We start from the raw sequence: 25,545 nt of genomic DNA, 5'->3' as shown, positions 1-25,545 counted from the left end.
GTCAACTAAAGATGGGTGCGAGAAGGAAAAGGGATATTCCCGAGTTCAAACCACATGATGCAGTCTGGGGCTCAGATGTCCCTGATGAACACAAACATTGGTCAACCGGCAACAAAGTCTTGCTTTCTGTCTTTCCCTGGCTGGGAGTGGGCAAGAATGTGCTCCGTTTGGAAACCATAGACTATAGACTTGGAGCTTTCATTAATCTTACATCAATAGTGCATGAAGGTCAAAACAGAGAAATAAATGCTTTGCGGACAGTGGTTCTTCAGAACAGAATGGCGTTAGATCTTCTAACTGCAGCTTCTGGTGGCATTTGTGTGATGATAAATACTACATGTTGTACCTACAATCTGGACGAAATTGGAACTAATGTATCCGTAGCTATGCAAGGCCTCCGTAACCTTCAAAAGGCCATAGGTCAAGACAATAATGCTCAAGGTCTCTACTTGATGTCCTGGCTGACTTCAGGACCATGGGGGACATCCTAATGCGAATTGCAATACCTATTCTCTGTGTCATCTTTCTGCTTTTCCTATTTACAATGTGCATTATTCCTTGTCTTAAATCAATGATTAACAATATGATGGCAGGGCTGTTTTCTAGCTATGTCTTACTTGTCCGACATGACCCGGAGTAGCTCAGCAAGGATACTAAACTCCAAGTGACACCAATACTGAAAACACATTATGTGAATGGTACTAGGTTGATGTTGACTCGTGGTAGCTAAAAATGAAAAACAGGAGGGAAATGTTGGAAAAATGTATATAGATTTTCATTTTGAGTAAACAACATTTTATAGACAGACATGTAGTGTGTGAACTTTGCTTAGTGTGATACAAAGTAATTAAAGGGAACTGTGAGGAACAGGGTGCTCTTGTCTTCCCATGTAGGAGGATGTGCAACCACTCAACACGTGAGAAACTAGATGTCCCAGAAACATTTGTTGCATCTTGCTCACAAGATTGTTTTTACGTATGCTGATTGTAACTAAGCTGTGTGATAAAAAAGAACTACACGGGGAAAGTCGGACGGAGTCGTTTAGAGCACGGGTGCAAGAGTAAGTTCTGTCACTCCGTCCGGCTCCCCTTGCAAGTAAAAATACAATCCTGTGCACTGTGTGTTTTGTTGATCACTGGGGTTGTCTTGAGTGAACTGTGTTCCAGCTGGGTTAACTTTTAGACCCAACAGAGGTAATAATAGGGGAGGCAAACCACAGGGAATAAGAGGTTGCATTAACGTGGCTAAGTATAGGTCACAGTAATTTAAACAGCACAAATATGATAGGGAGACATCAGTCTGGATTACGTGATCACTGCAATCAACAAGAAACTGTTGAGCATGCACTAATGATGTTTGATAGATATGAGCGAGAGAGACAAGCTGTGTGGGGATCAGAAGATATGGAGGTCAAGGAAGATGGTGGCTCATAGTACAGTACTTTTAAAAATAATTTAAACAGATGAAGCACCAGATCTAGAAGATGGTTGTAATGCAACCCTGAGGACTCCAGCTGCCATTAAACATCAAAAGAAGAAGAAGGAGAGGGAGGTGCCAAGCATTTAATATGGTCTGGATGGAGGGATTAATGATCAAATTAGATTTGATGAGAGTAGCAAGTAGAGCGTATAACTGGAGACTGGAGTTACTCAAGTTAGCATGGGGCAGTTGTATCAAAAAGGTTAGATAATGTTAGATAATGGCACTCATCAGGGAAGTATCATTAGTTCAAGGTTGTTTTCTATTATAATTAATGAAGTAAGTGGGGACAATTGTTATTTGCTGATGATGGAACTTTGTGGAAAAAGGGAAAGAATATAAAGCATATTATGACAAAAATGTTGTGGAAAATTGTCATTTTTGTGGGAAAAAACAAAATGTTTAGTGGAAAACAATATACTGATGGCCGGATAACCATATATGTGGGCAAATGATTAAAGGAGTGAAAATGTCTAAGTTCTTGGGTATGTGGTTTGATGAAAAGGTAACATGGAAACAACATTTTAAATGTAAAAAAAATAATAAAATGTAATGAGAGGTTTAACAGGACCAGAATGGGGAGCAAGAAGGTCGGCAGTTGAATATATATATACTTATGTAGCACTCATTAGATCATTGTTGGATTGGATTGGGTTCGGGAAGCAAAAACCTTGTTAAAGCAGTTGGAAGCGGTGCAAACTCAAGCAGGAGACTTTGCTGTGGTGCATATAAAATGACTCCTGTATCAGCTCTTCAGGTAGAGGTGGGTGAAATGCAGCTGAATCTCAGACGGAAACAGTTAATGATGAACTATTGGGCAAATATTCATGGTCATTCTGAAAAACGACATCCAAAAAAGGTGCTTCTTCCATGCTGGGGATGGGCAACACAGGAATGTTTAGCATGGGGATGTGAGAGCAGCTGAGGAACTGAATTTAGCCCAAAAATGTACTGCTCAGCTGTACCATTACAGAGCAATGGTGGTTTCCTTCAGTGGAAGTTTCATTTTTTGGAAATAATAAAGTTCTATAAGAGGTTGGAAAAGTTGCTGTATTGGTGGAAGACAGGTTACAAACACTGTATCACACATATATTCCAGTATTCACAGATGGGTTGAAGGATCCTAACACAGGGGAAATAGGTTTCTCATCAGTATTCCAGATTTACTTGTTTCTGTTATAAGAAGAACTTCAGATGATTTGTTGATGGCAATCAATACAGCGCTACAGGGTGTGGAGAATTCTGGAAAGGAAAAGGTTATGGGATGCTCTGATTCATTACATTCGGCATTATGGACACTGAAGTCTTTTACATCTAGGAGCAGACCTGAAGGCTGAAGGTTGAACACACAACCAGAAAACATCCATCAGGGCTATGGGATGGAATCAGTGGAACATGTAATACTTCACTGCCATAAATACTCACAGTAAAGTGAAATGTGGCAGTGGCATCAGACAGAAGAAGAAGAAATGGGTCTCAAGAATTTATTTACCATTGGGGGAGGGGAGCCAGAGTAATAGAGGGAATTGTTTGTTTCTCAGACATCCCAAGTCTCCCGGAAGTTCCGGGAGTCTCCCTGATATTGATAGTTAATCACGGATGCCCGCGAGTCGGATAAAATATCCCGGATTTTAGACTATGCGAGGGCGTGTCCTTTTTTTTTTCAATGCGAGTGAGAGCGTGCAGGCAATACAATAACTCGTGCACCATGCGCGTTTCGACTGCGCAGGCACGAGAGAGAGAGGGGTGTGGGGAGAGGGGTGAAACCTGTGCGTATCTGTCCAAAGCGATGCTCTGTTCAACGAGCGTTCAGGTCGACTGCTTGTCAGAGGGCGCGCTGATTGGTTTAGTCAGCAAAATAAGCCAATAACGTTCAGTGTGGGAGGGCTTTGATTTACTCTCTGACAGTCACCTAAGTTACCCCTCAAAACTGTGCATCCTCGAGTAAAAAACGAAAATATAAGACTCATTTTACAGCAAAATATACTAAAGTATATCCATGTCTAGTTCGATAAGCATCTCCCTGAAATGAGTTTTTGGAACTTGGGATGTCTGTATATTTATGTGTGTATTTTTTTTGGATGGTAGTTTACTCTGGTTCACACTCCAATACAGAAGATGGCGGTAATGCACCTTCAGCTTGTTGTCGTCCGCAAATAAAATGAAAAAGAAGAAAAAAGAGAAACCCGCCAAATTGAAGCAACAGTCCCTCCGTGCAGTGGCGGCTCCTGACATTTTTTTTAGGTAGTGCAATTTCCAGTCTGTGAAAGCTGCATCAGAGTGTGCTGTGCGAAGCTGAACCGATTGCACTGATGCAAACCTGTTATGTTCCCACACAGGAAATAAAATGTCTGATCATCCAGAAACTCCTTGTCTTCCTTAAATAAACACAACTCAGAGTCGAGGGGTTATTTGGTCTTCCAAATAACCAAAGTGACTCTGCAATTTCCCCCGTTATGTCCATAAGTACCATAAAAGTCCATAGGACTGAGGTATATTTGTCTAGGTAGCATAATTTATTGTAATAATTTTAAATAATTTTTTGTTATTTTTTGCATAATTTGCCAATCAGTTAATATTACACCATAACCATTATTTATTTATTTTCCTCATATTGTTCCAGGATTCTATGAAATAAGTAAACACATAAGCTCTTAATGATAAGATTCATTCAATTTTCATTCTAAAGAATGTAATTAAAATGACAACATATAAATCCAAGTCAAGTGTTTATTGAAGTTTTGGAAAATATGACTTAGAAAAGTATAACCAGTTGTCAAACATGGTTAAGTGCAGCTTACTTATGTGAGATTTCTCTCTTTTTTAAATATAATACTGCACCATTAGCAATGAATGTGTCATTATACATTCTGCTATCATTGTCAACATTATATAGGCCTAAAAGATTTAAATCATTACAAGTCAATGATTGAGCACAAAAGGGTAAGTTATACTACCTGGAAAAATAGCAGGGTTGGTGGAGCCCTGGGTTTCATCTTTGCCTCGCAAGGCGAGCCCGAAAATCCTGCAAAATTCTTCCAAACTTCCTTCTCCGCATTAGTACGACGACTAAAGGGTACTTCTGTCAGAAACACTAACGTATTGTTGCACTCGACACTCGCCATCTTCTTCATAGAATGTTTTTTTTTTTTTTTCTTTATTGAAAACCACAATGTTACAACAACAAGTAGAATGTTCATGGTCCCGCGCAACAGACATATGACGAAAGCACGTTGTGCATCGTTTGTGCGAGCACATAAACCCTCATAGAAAATGCATTGGGAGCAGGATTTTTGAAAAAAACCAAGGTCCCATTCATGTCAATGGGAGCTTCCTGGTGCAAATTCGACCCTGACAGAAATCGCACAAAATGGGCGTAGCAACACCAGGCGCGACCTTAATCTGATTGGACAATGACATATACAACCAGTTTGCCTACAGCAGATCAGTCCCACTTTAGCAACTAGATTAAAAAAAAACAAAAAAACTCCGTGTTTGGTAGTGCGTCGCACAAATCGCCCCTATGGAGGAGCCGCCACTGCCTCCGTGTCACAAGATCCTGTTGTCCAACCGTGTTCGTTAGAGGTTGTTTTCCCTGCTTTCTGGTGAGTATTAGTTCATTTTCATCTATAACTCACAATAAGTGAGAGATGTACCAGCAGTATGAGCCGTAAAAGAAACGGAGGAAAACAAGAGTACATTTTAAAGGGGACATATTATGCAAAACTCACTTTTTGCAGGTCTTTGTGTTCATATTTGGGTCTCTACTGTTCCTTTAAACACTCCAAGCGCGAAAAAAACCCATCCATCCATTTTCTGTAGGTCAGTAGAAAGACTTTGGTGTCAAGAAAAAAATGCTGCTGTGAGCCATTTGGATGGCTCCCCTATTGTGACGTCACAATAGGGGAATTTGCATATACCTGTCGAGTCCCCACCCACTCCCCACCCTCTACATTAGTTGAAGATCCGCCATCGTGTATCGAGCATCGAGCATACATGGCTACGAAAGGAAAATCACACATGAAGTGTTGTGTTGTTGGCTGCACCTGTGGTGCGTTTCTGGAGACTGCAGGTGTCCAGCAGCAGCAGCAGCTCCAGTCTCTGCCGGTGATATCCCCTCGGTGGTTTTCACAGCCACGAACAGGTCAGCCTGTGTGAGCTGCTCCACCGGGGCCGAGGGAGGAGCGCTCCCTGTTCGTGGCTGTGAAAAGCACCGGGAGATATCACCGGCAGAGACTTCTGCTGCTGGACACCTGCAGTCTCCAGAAACGCACCACAGGTGAGTCAGGCTGGAGACTGCAGAAGCTCTGCACTGAAAACAAATGAACCCATAATTCATAGGGAATAGATAGATAGATAGATACTTTATTGATCCCGAAGGAAATTCAAGCATCCAGTAGCAAGACATAATAAAGCAATAAAAATGTTTATACAATTATAAACACTTTAAAAACAATCTAAGAATTTAAAAAAAATAGTTTAAATATACACTCTCAGAAAATAAAGTACAGAATTGTACATTTAGGGGTATGATGGCTTGTCACTGGGGCAGTACCCTCTGAAGGTATAGTTTTGTACCCTTATACTGAAGTAGCCTAACACAGACTGTCTATTGTACCCCAGCATGTAGAAAAAAAAGGTACATATATGTACCTTTTACCACTTGAGTACATATATGTACCTTTTGGACCCTCAAAACAAAAGGGTAAACAGTACATGCAGCCAGAGGCTTAAAGCTGAAAGAGGTGACACGCTGGTGCTTAAAGGTGTTTAGGTTAGGTTCCTTTATAGCTTTATCAAAACATAACAAGGTTAGGTTCCTTTATAGCTTTATCAAAACTTAACAAGGTTAGGCTCCTTTATAGCTTTATTGTTAAACTATTACTCATTAAAGCTGCAGTCTGCAACTCTTTTTCAAGCATAATGCCTGGAACTGTCTGGGGATTCTGAAAGTAGTACATTAAATACCCCAATACAAAAAAAAAATGAGTTCTCTAGGTCCCCTATATGTCCCGCTAGGTCCCTCCAAAGCCAGCAGGTTTGTTTACAAAATTGCAGACCGGACCGGTAAAAGGTAACCAATCAGGTTACGAGCTGGGCTCTGCTGCCTGTCAATCACCGATTGTGCACGCGCGATACAAGGTAGGCTCGTCCCCACGCTTATTTATCTGGACTATTGAACTTCATTACGGGCTAGTCTACTTACTGTGTCTTCCATGATCGCAAATGACAGGTGAGTTGATGAATGAGGAGTCGTGTGGGCGCATCTGGTGTGCACGTAGACGTGCACGAGTTCTCATGTGTTTTGAAGGGGCGGGACAGGAAGTTGAATAACTTTTTATTTTTCGGTTAAAAAATAAGCATTTCTTGCATTTTGCGACTACGGAGGTCACCGTTTTCAACTTCAAGCGTTCTGATAGATCATGTAAACTCTTAAAATGCCAAAAAGTAGGACTTTACGTATGACAACAACAAATCTTGCAGACTGCAGCTTTAATGTGCCGATCACTAAACGGCATGCGTTTCCTGTAGAAATACAGGTGCATGCACATAGATGCTGTGTAGAAAATAAGAAAAGGAAATTGATTGAGAATCATAGAGAGAAATTTAAACCTGGTGCCTCTTTAAAAAAAAATAATAATAATTTTTAAAAGCCCAACATAAATCCCTTCATCCAAACTGGAGACTGACCCTGATGTTCTTCTTACACTCAGATTCCTGCACACTGCAACCTTTGTGTGAGTTTAAAAGGTACAGATTCTGATCAATAGTCAAACTGTTTTTTAACAAGCAGAAATAGATTTCAGAAGGGTCCGCTGCTGCTGGTCTCCTTACAGATGTCACTCCAGACTTTCAGAGCCCTGTTTACACTTCCTCTTATTGTTGTGGTGTTGTCAGGTGAAGCAAGCTAAATGTATCGATGCTGAATACACCTTTTTGGATCTGTGTTGGATGCACGTTAATCACATTGTAAACATTTTCTGTTTTCCTGTAGGTGAGGCTCTACAGAATCTACATTCAGCAGGAAACTGCTACAAGATGGCTGCTATGACGGACCAAACATCCTGAAGGTACTGATTTGGAGTCCTTTGAAATCACACTTCTCGGCTCTTCGAAAGGGAAAACGAATGAAGACTGAATATTGCACCATGTAATGTGTAACATAAATGATCTTTCTGTCTGGTACCCCAAGGAAATCACGGTCAACCAGAACGATGACAACATTCCTCCTCCTAATTTGAGAGTTGCTAAGGTTTGTCACATTTTATTTGACATGCTGGTGAGGCGAGACGAGGGAATTTTAAACGTCTAAAACAACTCAAACATCATAAATGCATAGCATGCATAGCTAATGCAAGATGTGTTTTTTTTTTTTTATCACTCTGGCTCGAGATGGGCATTCACAGGCGCGCTTATTTTCATTGGTGTTGCAACAGTAGTGCACAGCCACTGCACAAGCAGTCATTGGTCAGTGGCTTTCCACTACAATACCTGAGCAACACTCATGTTCTTTGGAAAATGTCGCCTCAGCTGTCTAATGCGAAAGTTAAATAGTGTAAAACATCAGAGTCGCTCAAACTGCTCTAAACTGTGGAGGTTTCAGCAGGTTTAGATAGAAATCTGCTCTTCTCCTGTCTCCATTTTGAGCATCTTGCCCATCAGCAGAGAAGAATTAAATGAGTAACCCTTTAAGATAACTAGATAATGTTTAGATATTGCATCATTTTGACTAAATGAGTAACCTCTTCATGTCTGTAGCTTCATCCTAGGAAGGGGAGCTGCAACCCACTCTTTTACGTGGCGCTGGAATATAAGAACCGACCCGTCACCATAACCTGCAATAAAGCAGGAACTGTGGAGGACTCGCTGAAGAAGAGCGCGCAGTTTAGAGAAACGGCAGAGAAGCACAAAGACAAGGAGCTTGTTATTGTGAGAGACAGAAGAGCGATATGTTCACACTTTCCTTGTACCATGATCAGAAACGAAGAGTGTCTGGCTGTAAAGTATGTGAAGGCTGCAGACGAGCCAAAGAAACGGATCGCTGTCGCAGTGAAAGCATCCTGTGATCTGCTGATGTTTCATGTGTGCGTAAAGGGAGGTAAAAACTTAGTAAAAATCCTGAGAAATCCAGCTCTGAAATCAATAATGCATGAAATTACAGTGTATGCGTCCAAAGGGGAAAGAGTGAAGCAAGCTCTACGGCGAGACGGTCGTTTCCTTTCGGCCATATTAAAAAAGAACTGTGCGCTCTCGAACACAGACACCGACTCAGTCACCGAGCTGTCCAGTCTCGTCGATGATCTCAGAGGTAAAACTTTCCAGATTATACTGCTCAATAAGTCAAGTCCACCAGCCAGTCAGTTTGGCAGTCTTGATGATGCTTACATGGCGCTAAGTGGATCTCAGAGTTGGGCTGAGCCAGAGGATGGCGGCACATGGAATAAGAAACCAGATCTGAATGGTAACCTGGAGCCAGAAAACTTAGTGCAGGAAATGCCTTGTTCAAAAACCATGCAGGACCGTTTATCCTCACAGTTTACCGAGTGTGTAAAAGGCTTAAAAACTCAGGCACCTAAGCTGTCTCGTATTCAGAATCTGCTCCGTGCGGAGTTCGGACAGAACGATCAGATGTGCAGAGACGTGAAAACCATGAGGGCGCTTATGGATCTGAGTAACTCTGTTTGTCAGGTGAGAATAAATGGGAGGCCATGTGGAAGTGGCTTTCTCTTGCTTGGCAGGTGTGTCCTCACTAACGGCCATGTAATCAGAGACATTTTTAATGAGAACAGTTGGCAGCTTAATGGGAGGGTGGCTGTCCATTTCTCGTATGAAAGTGTAGAGCAGAAAGAGGAAGGGCGAGATGTGGAGGAGGTTGTTTGCTATGAATACATTCCTGAGGTGTCAGGAAGGGACTGGGCCTTGTTAAGGCTCTGCACCGATGATGCACTGCCTGTTGGTCTGGTAAAACACCTCGCTTTCCTTCCCCAACACGGTGGAATTTGTATCATTGGGCATCCTAATGGTGGTGTGAAAAAAAACGATCCATGTTTGATTGTTCCCTCTCAGAACCGCCTCCAGGTTGTGGGGAGACATAACAATGAAAATCAGGGCTGTGTTCATTTGGTCACTAGCTCTTTCTTTGAGCGGGTGGCAACATCTGTTCATCAAACGTCAGACCTGACTTATGAGTCTTGTTTTTATTTTGGCTCCTCGGGCTCTCCTGTTTTTGATAGAGACTGTAATGTTGTTGCAGTGCATTCTGGGGGATACGCCTACTGTAGCGCAGCGGGTGAGAACCGGAGTGTGATAGAGTTGGGCCAGCCTTTGCTTGACATATTTGAACGCATCATTATCCAGCTTGTGGATAGAGAAAGGTTGGATGTGTTGCAGGAATATCTTGCTTGCCCTTGCCCCCTTCACCAAAATGTTGTGGAAGATGTGAAGAACGTGTTGGAGAGCAGACATCTTGCATTGTTACAAAAAGCAGTCACCCATTCAGTGGACACAGGAGACGCATCTTTAAAGCTATTCTCTGAGTTCCTCTGTCAGATAGAGGAGCCTGTCCCCATGGATTTTAACTGAGAGGGACCGCTGTGCCAGTAGAAGATGCAGAGAGCAGCACATGCCGTTTCCATGGTATCAGGATACCTTTGACACCCAATAAATATGATAGATATCAGATTCAGAACCTGTGATTTTAAGCTTTGATTTGAGTCTTAGGATAAAGGTTTCCTCACTTGTCATTTTAATGCTTGCTTTTGTTGATCCTTAATTTCCTTTTTTGTGTTCATCAACTGCTAAATCAAGAGTTTCTAATTCAATTTCTACCTTCAAACACTGTTCATGCTGAGAACTGAAAGACTAAATCAGTTAAGTGCCTGTCACACTCATAACTATGTACTACAGTTAATGCTAATAGTAACTAATATTAAAGGGTGTGTGTATATTTTCTGGGATGATAACTGTACTGTGGAAATATTCAAATGTTTGTTTTGGGTGACACAAATGGTTTTCCTCTAATTTATAACTTTCCATATTTTAAAAAAGAAATTAGAATAATTTTGCTGTTTTCAAACCATTGTCTTGGCTTCCTCTTAAACATAACACTGTGTTTTGTTGCTGTGTGAGCAATGGGGATATTTTTAAAAAGCTTCTTAAATGTTTGAACAGACTTTCATCTACGCATTTATTGATTTGTCTTTCATTGACATCTCATTGTGCTTTTATTATAATTTTTTTATTTACTTGCTTAATCTGTTGATCACTGGTTGGAAATATTTGAAATTGAGAAGTTTTTACATGGTTACGTTTGTCAATGGTGAATTAATTGTAATGTTCCGTATACATTGAATAAAAAAATTGGATTTGGATTTACTTCGTCTGCTTTTATGTTTACATAAGAATTATTCTTGTTATAATTCTAATTGTATATAAAGTGAAAACACCAGCTTGAACAGGACTTTCTGTGGCACAGGCATTTAAAATGTCTGTTGTCAAGCAGTTAGATTACCTTAAAATGTTTTTAGATATCAGACAAACATGAAGTCACGTCTGCCAAAAAGAAAAAAAATATCAACATGATCAGTGTCCTTCACACTGTTTTTTTTTTTAAGGCCAGGCTTGAGTTAATGTGACATCTGACATCAATATATTCATATGTAGTAAAGTTCGTTTTTATGTGTAGGATGGATCATTTTAGTTTATTGAATGCTCCTTTTTTTTTTTAGAATCTCCATCGCCATTTTAACTAATAGTTGATGATTTAGCTTCCTTCATTCTACCTACCTTCGTCCATTTTTCTGTTGGACTAAACACTAGGGGGAGCTGTTCTACCTGTCAAAAGCTAAGTTTTCACATTTGGATCTATGTTTCTTTCCACACGGTGCTGTTGTTATGTTTTTTAACTCGGTTCGGCTGGATCTAAAAACGCGAATAGAAAGGCAGGGGCACCACAAACGATGCTGCGGTCGTTGGCGGTGCTTTTCGACCATCACTGGTGGCGGAACATATGAGCCGCTGTACAATTTCTACACGGACCCAGCGGAAACGGACCAAAGCACTTGGCGAAATGGAAGTGTAAGATTCTTCTGGTAGATTTTCTTAATAATTTTTTTTAACCAGTTAGATAAACTAAGTGTTGTATAACTGTTCATTTCAAATAAAGCTAAACGTCGCGGATAAAGGTGTAAAACCGCGCTGCTGTCCTAGCTTCCGGTTCATTAAGCGAGTGAGACGCGCGAGTGTAGCAGCACGACTGGTCCGAGACACATTTACAAATTTCTTTTTCATAACATTTAAATCAATGCTGCCGGGATTTTCACTGATATTTGGTCATTTTTGTCCGCTAAAACTCTGAGCTACTGTGTCTGTTGTTATATTTAAATAGTACTTAAATACTAATGTGAATTTCCCCATTGTGGCACAAAGAAGGGGAATCTAATCTAATCTACTTTCTCTGTATTTTACTAAAGTCAGGACTGTCAACTGCAAACCAAACCCACTTTAGAATGGATGTATTTGGAGCATTTTCACTGTTATTTAATTAATTGCTCTGAGTCAGTCTGATGTGCTGCTTATTGAGTAAAACAAATAAAAAAGTGTTGTTGTTTTTTTGCTTTCGGCAGTTAAAAACATTTCATTAAACAAGCTAAGAGATCCTAATCCATGCAGGTACTTACAATAAAACCTGTTGCCTCACAATAAAGTATTCTTACATTATCAAATCCAAGATAATGTGGCCTTCTTGATCACGTGTCTGAAACCAAAACAACATCCATCCTCCGGAGGTTTCAGCTGCATCTGAAAGTCTTCACCTGAGCAGGGCTGTTCTGTCGTGGCAGAAATCATTGGCAGGATTGTTTGGCCAATATACTTTGCACAGTTGCTCATTAACCTTAAGATATTGTGCATTTACTGAATTGAATGACATTTGATTAATTGAACATTTTTACAGCCTATAGACTGATTAGAAAGCAGTACAAAACAAAGAGCATTGTTGTAACTATTATTCAACCTCCGTGATTGTTTCTCTGATTATTTGATTTCAGAATTGCAGTTCTAACCTCAGTAAATGCTGTTTGCTGCGTGCAGATGGGAATCTATTTAGAAACGTGTAAATCTAGTGAGATGAGCTTGGAGCAGCTTTGATTGTTTTGAACTTGTAAACCTAATTTGTTTTGTTCTTTTCAGGAAAAATGCAAATGCTGCAATGCTCAGTAACTACGAGGTAAGACCCTAACCCTTGCTTTTTTTGGCTTTTCAGTCAAGGGATCAGTTTGTAACACAGTTTTGTTTTTCCTCAGGTGTTCAAACTCCTGACGGACCTGAAGGAGCAGAAGAAAGACAGCGGGAAGAGCAAACACAGCGCCGGGCAGCAGAACCTCAACACGATCATGTATGAGGTGGGCACTCCTCTTCCTCTGTTTGTATTTTCGTCTGTGTAAAGTTTCATAAAATCATGGCCTCACAATGTTCTGCATTTTCCCCCAGACGCTAAAATCCCTGTCGAAGACGCCTTGCAGCAGACAGAGCCCTGAGATTGTCAAAGAGTTCATCACCACCATGATGCCTCACAAACTCACAAAGTCAGTCAATGTGATGAGGACGTTGTTCTCCTGGGGTTTTTAACTGAGATTTAGAGGAGTGTTTCAGATGTCCAGCATCGTCTCAGTAAGCACTGCTTGTTCAGCTACGGACAGCATAAACACTTCCTTCATTTTGTCCCACCAGGGCAGAAAAACTGCAACTGTTGAACCACCGACCACAGACGGCAGTGGAAATTCAGCTCGTGAGTCTTTTTTTTTTTTTTACTGTCATTGATTATTTGTATGATATCACTTTGCCTAGCTACACGTGTCCATTGTGACTGTAAGACCTGACATCTTTAGTTAGTTTAATTTTTTTAGTTTTAATACGTATGAACATTGGCTGAATTTGACTTGGCTGACAGGTTACTTCATTACTTTGTTTATTCCATGTCACATACGTTTTCTATTGATGGAAATGTTTTTTATGCACTCTTTTTAGAGTGAAGGAATGGATGGATTTTAGGTGCCACAGAGAGATTAAGGTTTTTTTTTTGTTTATCTGGTATTTTCTGGACTTTTTCTGGACTATTCAGGCTTTCCTGGAATACCGCTTTGTGCCATTAGATGGGATATGAGTCACCGCAGCCTCGAGTCTGCCCTGGATTCAACAGAAAAAGAGGAAGCAGTAGTTAGGAGAGATAAGAGAGCTTAGAGACGAGAAGAATTGAATGAAATTTACTGCATTCAGCATCATAGTTATAAAATAATCAAAACATCAGTGAAATATTGCTGCTTTACTAAACTGGAAATGGCTTTCGGTCAGTAAAGGACTGAAATCTGATGCAGAGCCTCTGACTCTTCTGGACTGATAAGTAAGAGCCGGTGATGTTAATGTTGTGGACGCATGTATTCATTCGTATGTATTCATATGAGCGGCATTAATATGTGTGAATAACCGAAGAGGAACTTTTTTTTTTTCGAGCCCATAAGTGACGAGGGCTGCAGCGTAAATATGTCGGTACATGTGTAAAAGTAGCTGAGTCATGACTCTCCTGCACAGTAAAGATAAGGTTTAGTGTACCATCGTCTGTTTTCAGTTGATAGTCGGTTGTTTGTTTTTTATTTTTGTTTTTCTTTCTGCATGATTTTTCATTCAAAATTACAGTAACCTGTTGTAATCGAAAGGCAACGGAAGCAATGAAGAGAACTTCCTTTTCCAAACCAGCTGTGTGTTCAGTAGCAAGGTGGGGGAAAAAGGAGGCTTGGAAATAAATAGATAAACTTAAATGGGATGGAATCATACCCCTTGTGGGGATAGTTTTTGAAGGCCAGAGTTACAAAATCCATATTTGAATCCATATATATATTTATAATATACATACATATAAACTCCATACATATGTATGTAAGATAATGTTTCGTTTAGCATTTACAAATGAAATATCAACAATAAGAAACAAGGACATAAAAAAACAAGAACAAATTCAAAAGTCTCCAACGAGAAAGAAAAATCTGTAAAAAACTAAAAGCACAGGCTTATGTAGTCCTGCCCCTTAGTTCCCCTACATTTTCTTTATCAAAAGAGTAACAAAACTGTACATACGTATATATTTATACACAAATGTTACTGATTAATGTGCCTCAGGTTTCTGCTTATTTGTGGAAACAAATATAATAAGCAGATATTTTGAAGTAGTTATTGTGCTTTCAATTGAATCATCTGATTTGCATCAGTCTGTCTGGCAGATTTGGCACATAAAAGACTCGTTGCCCCTTTAGAATTCGAACATTTAGAATCAGTAGAAAGCTGGCGAACTCCATCTGCCTAGAAAATGATGTGGTATGATCAAAAGCTCCAGAAAACTTCTTACATGGACTCTGGGGTCAAGCAAGGTGAAGAAAAGCATCAGCTGTTTGTTTTTCCGAAAAATAAACCAAGTGAAATCAGTGATAATTTATCACAAAAGCCCTTTTGGATTTTTTTCATCTTGTGTTCAGATGGTAGAAGAAAGTGAAGAGCGGCTGTCAGAGGAGCAGATTGAGGAGCTCATCCAGTCAGTAGCAGCCGTCCTACCAGGCGACCCGGAGCAGGAAAACGCTGCTGCAGCAGACGCAGAGATGGATGAAGGCGCCGAACAGCCATGACACACGGGTCAGAACTGAGCCGTATGTGGAGATAAAGATAGAAACGTTGCAAAAACCGGACCGGTGGCTTTGACCTGCATCAGTTTGAATGACTGTCTGTCCTTTCTCTGAATGATTATGAGCTGCAGGACATTTAAAATGAGGACTTGGAGTTCACATGTGGGACAAGCTGTGAAGAAATGAGGGTCAATTAAATGCTTTCATTGTCAGACGTTAGAGAAAAGTCTCATCTTCTCCCTTCATCTCACAGTATGTGTGATGTTGTTCAATGCTACACATTGCTCCTTTTGTTGTCTCTGAATTCAGTCATCAGTACTTTGTTCTCGGAGCATGTTTCATTGCATTCATGACTGTGACAGACGTTTTCACAGGTGCACTTGTGAAAGCACTCACATGTTAACTCAGACAGCAAATGTTTCAAGCACAAACTCTTGAACCGCTGGCTTGGGATCAGCTGGTGTTTCTTGAGCTGTGGCGCTGCCGCAGAGGAAGGATGCACTTGTTTGACTCGTATACCTTTCTGCTTTTGGTTTCCTGTTAGCATATCACAGCAGTTTCCTGTGTTTCGGAGCACCTTGCAGAGTCAGAATAGCTAAACAAAATGAAAGGCGTGGAGGTTGATTTGGGGCTCAGCACATTGAAGACACTCGTCCATCGCACCTGCTAACAAGTGAAAGCAGGAGGCATATTGCTGAAACCTTCTAAGATAGTTAGTGTCCATTCTGAAAATTGGAGATTTTCTAACTATAAGACTGAAGACCCTTTACCTACTTACCCATATAATCCTGCACAAAACTGTGTAATTACCCGCAGAGACTTTTTTCAGGCATATGAGAAAACAGCAGAACTCTTGCAGTCCAGTGATTTGATTACAAGAATTTCAAAATTCTTTACGAACCTTGTAAAGTCAACAAGAGCAAGCTTTAGTGGTGTAATCAGTTCTAAGTGGATAAGTGGTTCTGCTCACTGAGAATATGTAGTGTGTATCTCCTATCGATGCTGGGAGCACTAAAAGTTTTAAACCGTCTCTAAGATGGGTTGGAGACTCTCTTACCATCTGCACACTGTATTTGTCTTTTTAGATTTGATGCTGCTTCACTGATTGTTGGGCTGTGGGCTTTTACGTGTGCAGAGAAAAAGAAATGAACACCCTTTGTGACCCTTAAAACCCAGGTCTCACTAAGCCTTAATCCTGTTTCAGAGTACAGGGGTCAGAAAGCTCTACATTTCACTCTACCATGATGTTAGGGTTAGGTAACTGAACAGAATACAAAGGAACTCTGATATGTCTCTTACTCCATAAGTGTTCAGTGTACAATGTTTAAATAAAAAATAAAAAAACAGGAAACAACAAAAGCATCTTACCAAATGCTACTTTGATTAAAAAAAAACAAAAAAAACCTGGCAGATCAGTTTAAAGGTTTCATTTTTCTTACGCCTCAGTTTTGTTGTCTGTGACAAAGATGTACTACAGACTCAGTTGACTTGGCATGGCATCCTACCACTCTACCCTTTAACTGCATGGACAGTGCAATATGAAGCAAGAAAAAATACGTTTTTATTATTATAACTGTCTAATTAAATAGAAGATAGCGATAAATATGACACTTTGAATTGACATGAACAAAAAAGCCACAAATGTATTCCTAGTTGCTTCCTCATATTATATGAACTCACCTAATTAATTATTCATGTGTCTCGTCACCTATTCAGAGGCATTTCAGAGGTGAGTTAGTGTTTTAGGGCATTTTGACAGAAATACTTCTGTAATTTGGTCAAACTTGGTCTTCTTCAGAGGCCTCCATCTTTCATAAAGATCCATACGTCTCTCACAGAGCAAACCAAAATCTGTTGGTAATGAAAAGATGGGTAAATTAAGTGAGGCGGCTTTAACCTCCACTAAATCCCACCCTGTGATTAAATTTCCCCGGTGGGCTTTTACTGAGAGCATACCAATCGATGTGGTATAGTAATTTCAGCCTTGAGTTGGAGGGAGGGCTTTCCACAGTGGCGGAATTGCCCTTTAATACTTCCACCAATAAAAAACGACCAAGCCGATATTGGTGCGGCTGCTGGACCAATCAGCGGCCAGCTTTCCCCGTTCGTGTCTCGCTGGTGTGTTTCTTTTTCCCCTCTCGGCGGTGGAAGCCGTCCACTACTCGGTCCAAAGTTACGCTGAAAGCAGCAGAGAAACGTTGTGTAATGGTGCGGGTTTAGAACTGCAACATGTTATGGACATCACGGCCGTGACACCTCCGACTAACGAGAGAGGGAGAGCAAACTGTGCGTGTGTGAGGCCAGAGGAGCGGGACGCTTCAGCCTCTGGGATCCAGCTTCTTGCGTGTTTTTTTCTTCGCATTTCGGCAGTTTCACGGACGCTGGTGAGTGGACACCCTTTTTTTGGGGGGGGGGGGGGGGGGTAAAAATGTGCAAGTTACAACGCTGCTCGCTACTTACACCGAATGAGTGCAGCTGTGCCACGTTATATGTCTGCACAGCGCCGCGGGGAGCTGTCACGGTGTGTTTGCTAGCAGGTCATTCACCTGGTGGCCGCGCGTGCGTCAGCCAGGCCAGATGTTGGTGCCTGCTGGGCCTGCACACCTCCGCGTGCATGCAGCTGGATCTGAACATGTATGAGAGCAGGCTGCGGCAACTCGGCGTCCGTGAATTTAAATGTGTTTTTTAGTTTTTTTGAGGGGTGGTGCCAGTGGCGATTCTAGAGTCTGTGGGGGCCCCAAGCAAAAAAAATCCTAGGGGGCCCTACCGACCAGTGTTCGTCACCAGTGTTCTGACATCAACGAAAAATGTATGAAATAAAACCTATTTTTATTCCAAACATGAAAAACATTGTTATTTTTAAAATATACATGTAAAGAATAAATAAATAACTAAAAAAGACTACGTTGTCTACGTTGGCACTTGATATTCACCTGTTGCTATTTATCTACTGGGTGTAGCTGGCCATCCAATAATAATTGTGTTCATTTAAAGATTCTTTGTGACAAGTAAAGCTGTTCATGATATCGATTTCATAAGTATGGTTTTTATTTTCCACTAGCCTTGAATTTCCGGCGAACGTTGCCAGATATCGCAAACACTCTGAGGGGCTAGTTCTCCGCGAACATAGCCGACAGTGGAACTTGACGTGAGTTTGACGAAGTCAACAATGTAATTATGGAATTATAGAATGGCATGTTAACTAGACAATCTTTGACTAAATCATTTAAATTTAACTGTTCAAAGAAAACATGTTCACCACGAACGTTCGCCTGTTCATAAAGTAACTAGACAATCTTTGATTGAATGCACCTCAGCTCTCGGGGGCCCCCTAGTGGCTCGGGGCTCCAAGCAGTTGCCTGTTGACAAGGTGCGCCTCTGGGTGGTGGGGGTTCTGAGGAGAAACTCAGAGCAGCTCACACAGCAGGAGGGGATACATGAACGCAAGGAAGCCGTAACTAATCAGCCAGAGTTCAGCAGGAGGACAGGGTCGGTGCTCCCTGCACCTCTGCATGAAATGAGCTATTTTCTGCCACCGGCAGAAGAGTAGCATGCAGCATGGAATAAACCAGGGAGTTCAATTCAATTCAATTCATTTTTATTTATATAGCGCCAAATACAACAAATGTCATCTCAAGGCACTTAGATAGTAAGTCCAATTCAAGCCAATTGGAATTCAATTAATTAATAATAATCATAATTCATAAAATTGTGTATCATAAAAAGTTCAGGGGCCAATATCCCTGGAGACAGCTCAGATGAAGCGGCTTTGCTGTCAGCCATCTCCACGGTCACAGGTCACCATTTCCTTCTGAACACAAACTTGTTTGTTGGCCTCTGTGTGATCAGTACTGTGGCCTTTTCAAGGTCGCTTTGCGGATTTATCTGAGAGCGCAACCAGTGCCGAGCTGTCTCAAAACATTTCTGAGAAGTCGGTAGATTTGTGAAAAGAAAAGCAAATGTCCGTAAATGAGCTGCCTGGCCAGATCAAACCAAGACGAGTTTCATAGTGTTCTGATACCAGGAGCAAGGGGACACTGAGCACGGCTCATCTGACTTTGTTTGGGTTTTAAACAGTAAATTGGTTAAGAGAATGATAGAAAAATATGCCTTCTTATCTGCATGATCCAGCAGCTTTAATCTGTTGGGGTGGGGGCAGATTCCTCCTAACCCTCCAGAGTGACTTGAGTGTAAAGCCCGTGGATACAAACAGACTTGGCTTCAGGCAGCCCCTTTGGATCCACGCCAGGCCCCCACATCCTCCCGTCCAGCTGTTTTTTCTCGTCTTGCTCCGATCATCAGAGATTTTTCAGGCGGGCTCCTCCTATTGGAGGAGGGCTGTGCTCCCCACATGGCACCCAGATGTTGGGCACCCAGATGTTGGGGCTCTGTCCATATCCAGTGTGAGCAGGAAAGAAGGCAGAGAAGCACCGCGAAATGGAGGGCGATTTCAAATGGCTTCATTTTTTACTTTGGAGATGAATTACATTACTGTTTTAATCAGGAAATGTTGATGAAATCATCACTTCTGATGAAATCAGGACTCGACGGATTCACAGATTTTTTTATTATTTTTTTTTTTTTTTGTATTTCAGTTTCCTTGTTGAAAAGAGGAAGTAGATTATGGGCTCACACTGATGGGACTGTTTGTGCTGGTAGTGCACAGGAGAAATGGGGAAGTTGTAAGGCTGTCTCACTTGATCAATAGTAATATGAGCTTTAACAAACACCGCATAGTGTTTCAGTGTGACAGAAACCGTCAGAGAGAATAAAAACATGAAGGCGCTGTAATTAGCAGCTTCAGATGTGTTGCCTGAAAGTATGTCTGTGTGGCCTGCCGCAGTCCACTTTGATATGGCTCAGCAGTAAGCGGCTCCCCGGAGGAGAAACGCTAAATGGCCGCTTTGTGAACTGAAGCTGGATGCATTTCAGCCCCTGTGGAAGTGTGTGCAAGTGTTCTTGGCAAAACAAGGGTTCCCCTCTCCCCCCGCTTGCCTGTATTGGCTTCCACATGCAGGTCAGTGGCTGATCTTTGGACTTTTTATTGTAGATTCAAAGTACAATCATTTGTGCTCTGCGTTCCTCAGAAAGTTGTTAAATTAGGGAAGTAATCCTGCAGTGAAGAAACAAGAGGCAGTCTTTACTTAGAAACGACTGACAGGTATAACCTGATTCAGATGGTATTAAGGTGCCTAACATCTCCTCATGTTTTAGGTTGGAACCATGGGGAAGACATGTTGCTGGTTCTGGTTCTGGGGCTTGGCGGGCCTGGGTCCTGCTCTCCTACAACGAGGCGTAGGCGCTGCAGAGGAGTGAGGAGCCATCCCCGAGCACATCTTCTTCAGCATCACTTCCAGCTGTTTCTCTTGGACCCATCCTCTGAACTTAACTGACATTTTACACGAGCCAGCGGTCACAACTGATTCCAGGCCCCAGCCTCAGCTGCCTCTGCCTTTTATTTGATGTCCTTCTGAGTCCCAAACACACACAGCTATGATGAGAAGCTCCAGAACCAACCTGCTGCTGGGCTGCGTGCTCCTCTGCTCCGCCTCCCTGCTGTACCTGGGAATGAGCGGGATAGACTGCCCTCCTAAAAGCCATCGCTACCGATGGATGGAGCTCAACCTGGGCTCAGGCAACCAGAGCCTGTCCCTGACGGAGCACTTCCCCGAAGACACGCCCATCATCTTCATCGGTGGCTTTCCCCGGAGCGGCACCACTCTGATGCGTGTCATGCTGGACGCCCACAATGCCGTGCGGTGTGGAGAGGAGACGCGAGTCATTCCTCGCCTCTTGGCCATGAGGGCTACGTGGAGCCGCTCGGTGAAGGAGAGAATACGACTGGACGAGGCTGGCGTCACAGACCAGGTTTTGGACTCGGCTGTGAGAGCGTTCCTGTTAGAGGTACGTGGATCGGGCAGTGAGGGCCCTCTGGAGAGCCGGAAACACACTTCTGTAACATGTTTTTTTTAAAACATCTTTCAAAAGGTCACGCAGCATAAGTCTGAGAAATCTGCAATTATTGTTTGTTTGCACTTTAGTAAAACATTACAAACAAGAGTATATCACATAAAAGAAAGAAATAGAATAAAAATATATATATATATATATATATATATATATACAATAGATAATTAGATAATAAATGATAAGCTGCACTGAATCAGTGCTGGAGAGGTTAGAAACCCTGGAGAACCTCAACATTAAGATAAATGAAATAAAACATTCAGGAAGGATAAACTACAGAATATAGAAGCTACAGTGTGACGTTTTTGTTTTTTTTCTGAGGAACTAAATCACTCGGGTATTTTTCACCCATTTATCTAGCAGAAGGTTTAAATTTCCTGGTCTTCTCCATGATTTGCATCTGGGAAAAGCCACACCCGTATGATTCTTGTTTTCTGCTTATCCCAAATTCCCTTTCCCTCCGTGTTTCTGCTCCTTTGAAGAGGCTGGTTCCTGCACCGCTGCCTGTTCCTCCCACAGAACTCCTCCACAGTTTCCTCCACTCTCTGGAACAGGGCATGTCATGCTAACATTGTGTTTTCATGTTCCAGGTGATTGTTGGCCACGGGGAACCCGCGCCTCGCCTCTGTAACAAGGACCCGTTTGCACTGAAGTCTTTGTCTTATTTGGCGCGCATCTTCCCCAAAGCTAAATTTGTGCTCATGCTACGAGATGGACGGGCAACTGTCCACTCCATGATATCGCGCAAGGTGAGCTTGTTGTTTTTCTGTGTTTGTTTCCTTTCATCAGTCAGACTTCTGCAACTCAAACTTTCTCACTGGCTCATATTTCCAAGCAGGCACAAACACGTGCCGCTGCTTCAGCCTGAGGCAGCTGATGCAGGCTTTAGCCCCCCCGGGACCCTGAGCAGATAAGGCAGACAGCCTCTCACTCTGCCTCCTTTCACAGGTGACCATCTCAGGCTTCGACCTGACCAGCTACAGGGACTGTCTGACCAAGTGGAGCAGTGCGCTGGAGACCATGTTCAGCCAGTGCCAGGCGGCCGGGGAGGCCAGATGTCTGCCCGTGCACTACGAGCGGCTTGTTCTCCACCCAGAGCAGGAAATGAGGAAATTGCTTAATTTCCTAGAGCTGCAATGGGACTCTGCAGTGTTGCACCATGAAGAGCTCATCGGAAAGGCTGGTGGTGTGTCGCTGTCAAAGTGAGTGTGTGTGCGGGAGATGCTCACCATTTTATCTGTAGGCTAGCCATGGAGATATTTTTACTTTGTTTTGGCTTTTATTTTAGGTTGTGATGTTTTCAGATGCTTATGCACCTTAGAAGCATATTAACTTAAGTTCAGTCTGAGCTTTTCCTCTCTGGTTAAGGATGAGGCTCGTTTTTAGTTCCCGGCCCTTGAAGGGGAAAGCAGTGTGGGAAGGTGGCCATCCTCCAGAGGGTGTTTGTAAACCGCACGCTTTCATGCACCCCCTCCAGGGGGATGCTGATGGTCTTCCACTGGGCAGCAGTCGTTATAAAGGATAAGATTTTTCCACGAATCATTCTCGCTGACCCCCTCGGTGCTGAGTGTGTTTTTTAATTCAGTCATGCATGGTAGGGAGCCCGTACACATAGATGTTCCACGTGTGCAATAGAGAATGACACGGGTATTATTCTGTTTATTTCAGCCCGCTAACTTTGAGATCATATTACAAGATAAAGGTTTTAGCTTTGTTTTCTCACAGCTCGCACGCCTCCCTGCCGTCAGTAAAATGCATCCTGGGCTTTTCTTTAGAATAATGCCATTATTGTCTTTATTCTCTCAGTGTCTTCTGTTATGTGCAGCGCTGCATGTGGGTGGAAGGGAAAAATGTCACAGGTAATTTAAAACTGCATTGACTGACCTAAAATAAAACCTGCTTTCACCGCTGGATCGACATGAGCCGCGGTTGTTTCCGCTCTCATCTTAGACGGCGTGCTTGATGTCGGTGCAGCACGCTGAGAAAGAAACTCTTTGATTCTCTGAGACTGGCATTATTTTTAAGATGGGTGCAAAACTCAGTCACAGTATCTGGCTTCAGAGATCGCAGAACCAGACACAAAACCAGCCATGTGGGGTTTTTTTGTTTGTCCTTTTTATTCTCCAGTTAATTAGAATTCAGCACAGGCTGCGACGCAGGTTCTCAACACAACAGCCACGTACTGGAGCTGACTGAGTCACTGGGAAGCCAGAGTTTCTTTCAAGGTCAAGCAAAGCTTATAGGCCTCCCGCAGAAGATTTTTAATTCGAGTTGCTCGGCTTGTTTGTCATCGCTTAGCAGGGCAGACGCTCGGGGGATTTGGTGGGAGTCTGGCCACTGCACACTGCTTAACCCAGTGAATGTGGAAGAATTAGGCCCTTATTAAACCCTTATTTTTGATTAGTTATGCAACATCTGGTGCAGGATTAGTCACCCTTTTAAAAATACAAGCCAGTACAGAATGTGTAATGTGCTTCTGTTTTTTTTTCTTTTTTAAGGTTATTTATTTGGACGGTTGAAAATGCTTAAATTAAAAAAAAAAAAAAAGCTCATTTCAGTGTTTAGTTTCATTCCTAAAGATACAATCCAATATTGTATCTTTTGTATTTGTACAAGTTAGTTGAAAACAGTACATTTACTTCCCTTTGTATCTTACACAACAAAGGGAAATGGTACGAATATATCTTTATTACCACGTCTTTTATCAGCTTATGACAGATTAAGTGCGTACGGTGTTTAGTTGCTTGGTAATGAGTTTCAGGGGGAACCCTTCCCTCTTCCAGCATTATGGTGACATGCACACACACGATGAAGTGAGTGTTTGTCTCTGCAGGGTTGAGCGTTCAACAGACCAGGTGATGAAGCCCGTGAACACAGAAGCCCTCTCCAAGTGGGTGGGGCACATTCCCTCCGACGTGATCAGCGACATGGCCGAAATCGCCCCCATGCTTGCTCGCCTTGGCTACGACCCCCATGCCAACCCTCCCGACTACACGAAAGCAGAGCCCATGGTGTTTCCTCACAACCACTCACAGGTGAAGCTAACTCTGAGATATATTCTGCTTTCACATCGTTTCTGTTACACGTTCTTTCTTTCCACAAGAGAGGAAAGTTTGTGTTTTTTTCCACGTTCCATCATGACAGGAACATTTCTGAAATCCTTAAAGGAATAAACATCTTTCCATTGGCTCGTCCCACTTAAATCCAAACTTTTAAAATGTGTCTAATAAAACACAGAAAAGCAGAATAACCTCACGGCATGATATTTTTTTTAGGGCGTTTTTCATAAATGCAATGGTTTAAATGAACAAGTAAGAAGAGGAAATTTAAAAAGGCTATTTTTAAAAATGTGCTTCTGACACCTCTCTAACTTCCCCATGAATGTGTTCAGCCAGGGACACTTCTTTGGTCTTCTCAGGGTATCTCACCACTCTGATGTAAAGTTACCACGACTTTAATTATGCATGGGCCTCTTCATAGCTCGCCAAACCGCAATTAAAAGGCCAAAATGTCTCTGGAGGGGTTCTGCAGTCAGGTGCTAAAGGTGGCATGTTCGGTCCCTGCTGCTTACGTTGGTTGCAAATGAAGTCTTCAGTGTCCAATTTCAGATGTTTTGGCCACTTTTTGACAATGTGGTGATGCATAATCTGATTGATTGAACTGCAATTACAGACTCCCCAACACGGCTTTAAATCCAGCGTCAAACATTTGCTAAAAACCCTTCATCTCACTCAGTCCTGGTGATGACCAGCAGTTCAGACATCCTCCCAGCATTTCCTGATGAATCGCAGCCTTAAAGTCGCAGATCCAGCTCCGACTTGACATTTAATCTCAGCTCATCATCTTGATGTCCTCTTTCAGCTGTGATAACATCTGTGGTTCTGTGTAAACACGCTCTTTTCTCTCCTCAGAGAGTGAAGGCAGTAGACACTCCTCACCCCAGTTAAACTGCTGGGCCGGTCATCACATGGACGCATCTTCATCACGGACTTCCAGCTCAGCAGTAATTAGACCTCACAGGAGAGACTTTAGTATTACATGTGTGTTTTAAAGTTGTTCACAGACGTGTGTCTATGTCTGTACACTGGTGGAGTGTTTCAGTGACGGACTCATGGAGTGGTTTGAGGCTCTTTCTGCTCAGGAAGGTTGGCTGTTTCTCTGCTTTAATCACCTCCTCCATGGTGAACAGCATCACTGCGTTTGGACACACCCTGTCACCTCCTACCTGAAAGTGTTGCATCATGTCTGTAACTTGTTAACAACTTCATCACAATGTGAATGTGTCTTAAGACAAATTTTCTCACTGAGCGTTCAGTGATCATGAGGCATAATGACTGTATATTTTTGAAGATGTATGTTTATTTTCCTAATAAATTATTTTGGTGTTGACCATCATTAAGGGTTTTTAATTGTTTTCTTTTGTTGAATA

General features: G+C 42.1%; 3 protein-coding genes across 5 annotated transcripts; all 3 read left to right on the top strand.

The window, feature by feature from the left end:
• Positions 1–7,310: 7,310 nt before the first annotated feature.
• On the top strand, positions 7,311–10,854 carry LOC142401535 (serine protease FAM111A-like). Its single transcript, XM_075486998.1, has 3 exons — positions 7,311–7,377; positions 7,475–7,732; positions 8,239–10,854. The coding sequence occupies exons 2-3, from the start codon at positions 7,634–7,636 to the stop codon at positions 10,060–10,062; spliced, it is 1,923 nt and encodes a 640-aa protein (XP_075343113.1). The 5' UTR covers positions 7,311–7,377; positions 7,475–7,633; the 3' UTR covers positions 10,063–10,854.
• Positions 8,770–15,164, top strand: crcp (calcitonin gene-related peptide-receptor component protein). 3 transcript variants are annotated; one of them, XM_075486997.1, is made up of 6 exons: positions 8,770–8,788; positions 12,670–12,706; positions 12,783–12,881; positions 12,970–13,064; positions 13,210–13,267; positions 15,006–15,164. In XM_075486997.1, exons 2-6 carry the CDS (start codon positions 12,689–12,691, stop codon positions 15,150–15,152), a joined length of 417 nt encoding a protein of 138 aa, XP_075343112.1. In that variant the 5' UTR covers positions 8,770–8,788; positions 12,670–12,688; the 3' UTR covers positions 15,153–15,164. The 3 variants fall into 3 exon arrangements, with proteins under 3 accessions (XP_075343112.1, XP_075343110.1, XP_075343111.1); XM_075486995.1 differs by lacking the exon at positions 8,770–8,788 and adding an exon at positions 11,230–11,570; XM_075486996.1 differs by lacking the exon at positions 8,770–8,788 and adding an exon at positions 11,479–11,556.
• Positions 15,165–20,637: 5,473 nt separating this feature from the next.
• tpst1l (tyrosylprotein sulfotransferase 1, like) lies at positions 20,638–25,511 on the top strand. The gene is made up of 5 exons (XM_075486994.1): positions 20,638–21,053; positions 21,707–21,865; positions 22,065–22,318; positions 23,950–24,151; positions 25,028–25,511. The coding sequence occupies exons 1-5, from the start codon at positions 20,643–20,645 to the stop codon at positions 25,061–25,063; spliced, it is 1,062 nt and encodes a 353-aa protein (XP_075343109.1). The 5' UTR covers positions 20,638–20,642; the 3' UTR covers positions 25,064–25,511.
• The last annotated feature ends 34 nt before the right edge of the window (positions 25,512–25,545 follow it).

The sequence above is a fragment of the Odontesthes bonariensis genome, chromosome 16, assembly GCF_027942865.1.
Source record: "Odontesthes bonariensis isolate fOdoBon6 chromosome 16, fOdoBon6.hap1, whole genome shotgun sequence".
Classification (NCBI taxonomy): Eukaryota; Metazoa; Chordata; class Actinopteri; order Atheriniformes; family Atherinopsidae; genus Odontesthes; species Odontesthes bonariensis.
The sequence above is the reverse complement of the archived record's forward strand: the minus strand, read 5'-3'. Positions and strand labels throughout refer to the sequence as shown.

Coding starts and splice junctions, on each gene's coding strand:
- LOC142401535 (XM_075486998.1), top strand. CDS start 7,634: ATGTGTAACATAAATGATCTTTCTGTCTGGTACCCCAAGGAAATCACG. Junction 7,733..8,238: donor CTAATTTGAGAGTTGCTAAG/GTTTGTCACATT, acceptor TCATGTCTGTAG/CTTCATCCTAGGAAGGGGAG.
- crcp (XM_075486995.1), top strand. CDS start 11,374: ATGTTTTTTAACTCGGTTCGGCTGGATCTAAAAACGCGAATAGAAAGG. Junction 12,882..12,969: donor TCAACACGATCATGTATGAG/GTGGGCACTCCT, acceptor ATTTTCCCCCAG/ACGCTAAAATCCCTGTCGAA. Junction 13,065..13,209: donor ATGCCTCACAAACTCACAAA/GTCAGTCAATGT, acceptor TTGTCCCACCAG/GGCAGAAAAACTGCAACTGT.
- tpst1l (XM_075486994.1), top strand. CDS start 20,643: ATGATGAGAAGCTCCAGAACCAACCTGCTGCTGGGCTGCGTGCTCCTC. Junction 21,866..22,064: donor ACTCCATGATATCGCGCAAG/GTGAGCTTGTTG, acceptor CTCCTTTCACAG/GTGACCATCTCAGGCTTCGA. Junction 22,319..23,949: donor GGTGGTGTGTCGCTGTCAAA/GTGAGTGTGTGT, acceptor TTGTCTCTGCAG/GGTTGAGCGTTCAACAGACC.